We start from the raw sequence: 7,991 nt of genomic DNA, 5'->3' as shown, positions 1-7,991 counted from the left end.
AGAGAAAGAAGCTGACGTCCAAATCTGTGAGGAATGTTCCGGCACGCTCCAGAGGAGCCTCTCTCTCTCTCCTCACGACGCGACACTGAAAAACACACTCTATAACGCTGCCATGCCGCCCAGACGAAGTGTGCATGTGCTCTTGAGTCCTCTGAGGCGACAGAGGGACGGTGGTTTTTAGAAGAAGATGGAAGTGATAACTGTGGCTTTTAACGCAGGTACGGAAGAAGCAGAAAGGCTGGGAATGCTAGTTTTTCATTTAAATGCACCATAATCTACACTAGTACATCACAGCCGTTTCAGTCCATTTCTCTCCAAAAGGGAGTTTACACAAACATTTTCCTTACGCAACTCTTAGACTACTCACGATTAAGTCATTTCTTATATGTTTTTTAAATAGCTTAAGTAGTGTAGTAAAGTAGTAGAATATAAAACCCTTAAACACTAAAAGTTTTCAGTTTATAGCAATAAACCTTGAGAAATAATATGTATGTGAGTATATATTGTATATATAGAATATATAGAGTATATATTCTATATATTGGCATTGCTACAGTAACAATTTCTTTTAATTTTTAAGGGCCAAAGAGAGGGTTAAAATAGTCAAAATAAAACTGAATTATATTAAAAATTAAACAAAAAAAAAAATTGGTTTATAAAAAAGTTTTTCCCAAAACTTAAAAAAGTGTTGGGAAAAGTCATGATCATAATAAGGCAAATTACATTTATTTTTACTGACCAACATGTTAAATGATTTTATAATAGATTATATATTATAATTATTATTATATAATAATGAATAAAAATATATAAAAATATTAAATATTATATTAAGTATAACCAATTAGATTAATTATAGATATTTGATTACTATGATAGTATATATTATATTATTAATAATATGTGTGATTATTTTCAAGTCTTTCAATTGGAGATTAGTGGACTGTAAGAGGAATAACATGAGTGCCTCTAGTTACTTAGAAAATGGATGTGATTATCAATATCATTAATCAGAGGTTTCTCTCTGTCCTGTATGTTTGTGTGTGTGTGTGTGTGTGTGTGTGTGTGTTAATCTGGTTGATTAGCTCCTTGCACTTCTAATCAAGTCATCAAGACTCTATAACGCTCCTCAAAAAATTCATTGCTGAATTGAGCATTTATAATCAATATGCTTATGAGAGTGAAAAGAAAACGTAGGGAATTTTGTGTGTGTGCACGTTTGTGACAAAGAGGCAGAGAAAACTGAATGTGCACAGGTGAACAGAAAAAAATGTCATAAAATATCCAGTTTGTTTTGCCTCACCAAAAAAAAAAAAAAAAAAAAAAAACAAACAACAAAAAAAAGAAACAGAAGGAAACAGTAAACTTCCATCCAGTCTGCAGATCAGTAAGTCCTTCTCTCTGCACACGTTAGTAGATTTATTGTCTGCTGAAAGCAGGAATTCTCAATCTCTTCTCAGCCTGGAGTCTTTGGTCTCATCTGCCCTCATCTCACTCTGAGCCTCTACAGCAGATCCACGGCTTGTCTGAGAGATATTTCTCTCCACGCTCCTGGAGAATCAGACTACCTGTTCTATCATTCCTTTATTAAATAATACTTTATAGAGCTGGAAAACCCCCTCGGTGTGTGATAAGGAACAGATCTCTACAAACTTTGAGTCAAATATTTGGCCACTGAAACCCCATGAGACAAAAATTGTGTTTGGGAAGTTATATAGTAGAATACTCTTGAGCATTGTAAAATAAAGGTTCATTAGATAGGTTGAGGTGTGCACCACACACACACACACACACACACAATAGGAGGAGGCAAGTGACTATTTTTTATGAATGAGTCAATGAGTCATTCATTAAAATGAATCGTTCAAAAAAACTGATTCATTCAAGAAATAAATGTGACTGTCTTAAATGAGTCACTGAATCATTCACCTCAATGGTTTGTTTAACCTAGTGCTGTCGCGATTAATCGCATCCAAAATGAACGTTTGCGTTTGCATAATATATACACTGCCCTCCAAAAGTTTGGAAACACCTCTGGCAAAGTGTGGTTTTGGACGATATCAGCATAAATCCTTATAATTTTTTGGTGCAAATACATTAAAGTAACTTGACTTTATCATTAAAGACCAGCAATAAAACATAATAATGGCAATATATACATGTCAAAGTCAGACATGCCCCTTTGCCAGCTGTGATGCCTGGTTACTGGTTTAAACTTAGCCCAGGTTTTTAAAAGATTTTTGGGTCAGCACACCTTAATACTGTAGCTTCAACAATTGATTGCCAATTCAAAGTTAATGTTTGAATAAACTGACAGCTCGGATGCCCAGATTATGCAGAGCTATAATAGCTGCTAATAGTGGATATTTTGATGAATTGAAAAATGTAAGTTTTATTCTAAGTATAAACTGTTTATGTAATAAAATATGTTTTCGTAGTTTGTGTTGTCCCTTATCAGTGCAAAATTATCACAAATTAAAAAGGATTCACACCAATATTGTCCAAAGTCCCACTTTTCTAGGGCGTTTCCAAAGTTTTGGAGGGCAGTGTATCTGTGTACATACATGTGTGTATTTATATATAGGTATATATAATATAAATCATGTATATGTGTGTTTATGTATACATACAAATATACACAGTACACAAACATATCATATAAACAAACTTTTATTTGGATGCGATTAATCGCTGTTAATCGATTTGACAGTAGAAGTTTAAATAATACAAAATATAAGTAGATTTTTTTCTTATTATATAGAAGAACACTTGCCAATTGTCTCATATTCTGATGTAAAACATTTAAAAATAAAACAAATGCTTTACGTTTAAAGTCCTTTTGTATAACACTCTTAACAGAACTAAATCTATTAAGTAATGAGTATTTGGCATCCATAAATCACGAGGACACTCATAGCATACAAATGACACTGCTTTCTGAGAATGAACGACTGTCATGATTTCACACTCACAAAAAAATTCACATTTAAAGTTCAAATCCTTAAAACCCCTCCCGTTCTCAACCAACCGTCTCATCTAGAACAGGTTTAACTACACCTGCCTTCACTTCCTTATTTGTGCCCTTATTTTTGCGCTTATTGCAAAAATACTGCAATAAGCGCAAACTGCTTATTTAACTCAGAGCTGATCATGGGGGCTTCACAGAGCAAGAATAAGATGCAGTGCAACAGATACCTGAATGGAAACGGTCCTCCGCCGCTGACGGAGACAGGTGAGCTTCTGAACACTTTCTGTCGAGCACATCATTGGTCAATCTGACATACACTAGGTATATGACACTGAAAGACTAATGGAACACAAAAATAGGCTTCCACTTTTAAGAATGCACAAACGTTATTGCATTAGATAATGAAATATGAAACCATATGGCTTTCATTTGACAAAAATAAAAAAATACAAAAACAAACTTTTCAGTCAAATTCTAGTATATTATGAATTATTGTTGTCTCCTCAACAAATTGCTTTTGCTCCTCTTTTGTAAGCCGCTTTGGATAGAAGCTTCAAAAAACGTTTGGAGACTTGTGGTGGTCAGACATTAGTGGAACATGTTTATACAGTAGTTTATGTAATAATCTATACCTGGTTACACTGCTAGAACCCCTGTGTGAGTTTGAAGACTGACATCATTTATTTACACTCACCTATATGGACCTGTTAGTTAAAAATAATCAATAATTAGCTCAGGAATGTAAAGTTAGCCCTTATTTAGTGTCTGTTTTATTTTATGGTTGTTCAAACAGAAGGTCAAGGATCAAACAACCACAAAAAGAATAGTGTGATAAAAGAAGGAAACCAGCCAGACGGAGGGCAGATGAATTGGAATATCGAGAGACGGAGTTTGCCGGGACATTCTGACTGTGACACCATTCAAATCATCTTTAATTTTGATGATGGAATCCAGTCGGTGAGCTTATGATGTGCTCTTGTTTTTTACTGTGTTTTAGTATCAAGGTGAATAGATACACCTTTTCAGTGCATCATGGACGGTTATCTAAAACATCTCAGTTATCCATCTTTCTGCTCTGTGGAATCCTGTCTGGCCTGTTTTTCATTCACTTCCACGGGGCAAATGGAGACACTGACAGATGTGTGCTGATAACTACTGAAATCCCCTGTCATGATGGGCACTAATGCCTGAAGTGTTTATAAAGCACTTTATTTGAGCTTTCATACAGTGCCCATCAGTTGTTGTTGTTTCTGTTTTTTTTTAATCTGAGCTGTTTTCATGTGAATGTATAACTTTAAAAGAGCTTTACTATAGTCCCAAAGTTTTACTTTTAGGCATGTAAATAAATTATTATAAATAATAAATCAATATGTTCTTATATAATTTGTAATTTATATTTTATTTCATATATAATCTATATAGAATGTTATGTTTTCTAAATCATTAATTTAAATTTAAAATAAACTGCTCAGAATATATATATATATATATTGCCCATTAAAAACTTTTTCTATACTTGAAGTTCAACTTGATGTACAAAAATAACTAAAACTAAAATAAAAGTTAATAACAAATATATGGACATGTTTTAAAAAAAGAAAAGCTAAAAAATGTGAAGAAATTACAACAAAATAAAATGTAAGTGTGCGTGTATATATATATTTGTATATATATATATATATATATATATATATATATATATATATATATTTTATGTATACACACACACACACACACAACAAATCACAACAAATATACACTTTTTGTGCTTATATTTGTATGAAAATAGTTTTATAACTTAATTTAAGTATGCAAGTGATCAGCTTAAGTAACTCGCCCTGCAGGACAAGCATCCTCATCCAGGACACAGCTACAAGGGCACTGAATTTGTGGCCTACCTGCCTCAGAACACCACAGGGACCAAGAACCTCCGGCTACTGGAGCAGGCCTTCGAACACAAGCTGCTGTTCACTGTGGCGGCCAATAGCAGTGGTGAATACTGCGTGATGACTGCAGATATACCACTGAAGACTCTGGACAGCGGGGGACCTGGAAGGTATATAATAATTATATTTATAAATATGAAATGAATTCCAAATAATAGATCAGTGTTCACCGTAGTTACTCTTTGTTGCTGAGTTCAAATATAAATATTGTCAATATTGTCACTTTACTAAACAACAACAAAAATATCTGGAGAAGATATACTTTGTATTCATTTGCACTGTATTTTTTTCATTATTTAAATATTTAAAAATGAAAATTCCCATTTTTTTTCATAATTTAAATGAAAATGTATTAATTTATTTTAAAACTGTATTCAGGTTTGTTTTTATTTCTTACTTCCTTAGAATAAATTTTGAATGAATTTGATGACTTTGTCTTTAACCGTAATGTAAAATGAAACAATAATAATATAAGTAATAAATATATAATATACTAAAAAGTATTTTTAAAAATTTAATTATTTTCATATGCTCTAGAAAACATTTTTTATTTCAAAACTTTTTTTTTTTTTAAATAATTTCATAAATGTTTTTAAAATTATGTTTAAAATTTAGTTTTTCAAAAAATATTTTTATCTCTCAAATTTTCAGTGGGCCTCCTGGGTGTCCATTTTAATGTTGAAGTTAAATAATAATCCAGTAATTTTCTCTGTCCTGTTGTATCAGCTTGGGCTATCCAGATCCAACGTACTTAAAATTAGTGAGGAAAAGTCTCAAGGTAAAGGGGATCAAATGAGAGAGAATGGACTACTATTACTACTGTTGATTCCAAACCTCATCATGACCCTGCATGATCAAGATATGGATATGGATGTGGCATGATTACATGGAGTTTGACGTGTCCAAATCTACAGAACATGGTCAAGGCTGATCAATTTGCGAATGAGGACCTTTATATGCCAAAAAACGAGTTGCAATGATGCACATGGTGACTTGTGAGATGTAGTGTATTTTCTATTAAAAAGATGAAGAATGAAGTAAGACAGTATTGTATACACTGCAAGCCATTGTACAGTATATTTGTTTAAAGTGTTTTAAATAATAAAAAATTTAAAGTTTATTTAACCACTTTATGGATTTTTTAAAATGATTTTTCTACATCAGTAAATTTTCTTATACTCATCTGAGTTTAGTATTATTTATATGCTATTTATTAATATTTTGAGTTAGCTTCGATTTTCTATTCCCAGTTTCATTTTTATTTTAGTTTGTCATTTTTTATTTTTTAACAAAAATGGATTTTAATTGTTTTATATTAGTTGTATTTATGTTTAATTAAACATCACTTATTCTTATTCTTTAAATTAATATAACTCAACATTCAACATTAACGGCAGCGAGCATCACATAGTACTCTTCTCCACCTGCTCAGTCCACACCGCCTGCCAGGTGAAGTCAACACATCCTCTGCAATATTTCCTCCGTGCCTGAAATCTGTCTGCACATTGCCGAGTGTGAACTTTCCCAGGCTGACGGTGGCCCTCTGTTCTCCTCAAACTGAATTACACACCAGGCTTCATACTCACAATAAAGAGTAATCGGATTGGCAGGCCCCATTAGAGAGGGCTCCGTCATCTCCAGGGGCGTTCTTAAACCACTTTCTTGTGGACGCTCCGCCAGGAGTCATCTGTCCTGACTGTCAGCCTCCACCACGACTCTGACAGCTATCAAATCTGTTCCTGCCCCATCCTCCTTCAATCTGCGCGGCTCTCCGCTCCTTCGTCACAGCTCCCTCTCTCACCGTTCACGACCTGGAGGAGCCAGGCTCTGTCTGGATGTTACACAAACCTGCCTATGACTTCCTACCCTATTTTTTAAAGTTATTTAAACCTGTTTTTGTATTTTAAAGAAAACAAGTATAATTTTTACAGTTTGATGTGATATGAGCTAAGCGATCATTAGATTTAATCACAATTGGTAGTGCTTTTTTCTTCAGTTGGTCAGAACAAAAGTGGCAGACTTGTTACATTCTTGTTCAGATGACAATATCCGGTGAAAATTCTTATTTGGGTTATAATTCCAACACATAGGCTAGAATCTGTGATTCTGAAGTACAGTATCCACACCGGTGTGGTGACTGAAAGCCGCACATCAAACATTACATTCATCCGCACTGAGAAGCCGTGCCGATGCACAACCCATGTAAAGGAAATAATTACACAAATAACTGCAATTGCAGGTTTCAAACATAGATGGCGAAAAAGAGGCAAAACTTACGGACTGCAGCTTTAACACTTACTTACTTACTATCTTTAATTATGATTTAAAAACTTCCTTATTTCCTTATTTAAGAATGAGCGTGACCATTTGTAAACCACATGTGCATGCTTCGTATCATCCGCTTCGTTGTTTTTTTTAGGAAAACAGCTCATATTACTTTGTATTGTCGCAATAATAAACACACTGGTTTCTAGCACAAATAGTTTTACCATGGTACTTATTTATAATGTTTATTATATGGTATTTACTGTAGGTTACTTCTTTTTTTTTACAGTCAGCTGTAGTTAGGCAATTTACTTGTCCACCTTTTTCCAACGCCCAATGGTGCTTTGAATGAGGTAATACGCTTTTTCAAAAACTGGATATGAGTTAATATAATAATTGTCATTAAAAGCGTAAAAGCATAAAAAAAATACTTTCAACACACAATAACCTCAAAATCTCAATTATTTCCACAGGAATATTAAACAATAGATGTCTGTCTATATTATGTAAGATCTGTATTATGCGTTTCCTTAATCAAAAATGTTAACTGACTGAAATGAGAAATCTGGTTATGCCATTTCACATTAAATTACCAAATGTTACATTATTCCCCATAACACTTGAAAATAGAACAGAAAGGAAAGTGTACACTTACGGATAAAGATTATTTGCAGCACTAATTTATGATTTAAAATGATTCGTTTCAGTCTTTTTGAGCGGAACTTCCCCAAACCGGAAGTGCCTGCCATGAATTCAAATGCAGTAAACTTGTTAGAAAAATGGGCAGCTAATGAATCTGAAGTCTCACACAT

The 7,991-nt window shown here is 33.4% G+C and overlaps 1 protein-coding gene across 1 annotated transcript; it reads left to right on the top strand.

Annotated features, from left to right (window-relative positions):
• Positions 1-3,038: 3,038 nt before the first annotated feature.
• dtx3la (deltex E3 ubiquitin ligase 3L a) lies at positions 3,039-7,392 on the top strand. Its single transcript, XM_079409800.1, has 4 exons — positions 3,039-3,232; positions 3,762-3,925; positions 4,813-5,024; positions 5,641-7,392. Exons 1-4 carry the CDS (start codon positions 3,151-3,153, stop codon positions 5,708-5,710), a joined length of 528 nt encoding a protein of 175 aa, XP_079265926.1. The 5' UTR covers positions 3,039-3,150; the 3' UTR covers positions 5,711-7,392.
• Positions 7,393-7,991: the final 599 nt, after the last annotated feature.

This window comes from Barbus barbus, assembly GCF_936440315.1.
Source record: "Barbus barbus genome assembly, chromosome: 46".
NCBI lineage: Eukaryota > Metazoa > Chordata > Actinopteri > Cypriniformes > Cyprinidae > Barbus > Barbus barbus.
The sequence above is the reverse complement of the archived record's forward strand: the minus strand, read 5'-3'. Positions and strand labels throughout refer to the sequence as shown.

Excerpts from the sequence above, each read along its gene's own strand:
- dtx3la (XM_079409800.1), top strand. The coding sequence starts at position 3,151 with ATGGGGGCTTCACAGAGCAAGAATAAGATGCAGTGCAACAGATACCTG. Across the intron at positions 3,926-4,812 it reads TTGATGATGGAATCCAGTCG|GACAAGCATCCTCATCCAGG; the intron begins GTGAGCTTATGA and ends CTCGCCCTGCAG. Across the intron at positions 5,025-5,640 it reads GACAGCGGGGGACCTGGAAG|CTTGGGCTATCCAGATCCAA; the intron begins GTATATAATAAT and ends CTGTTGTATCAG.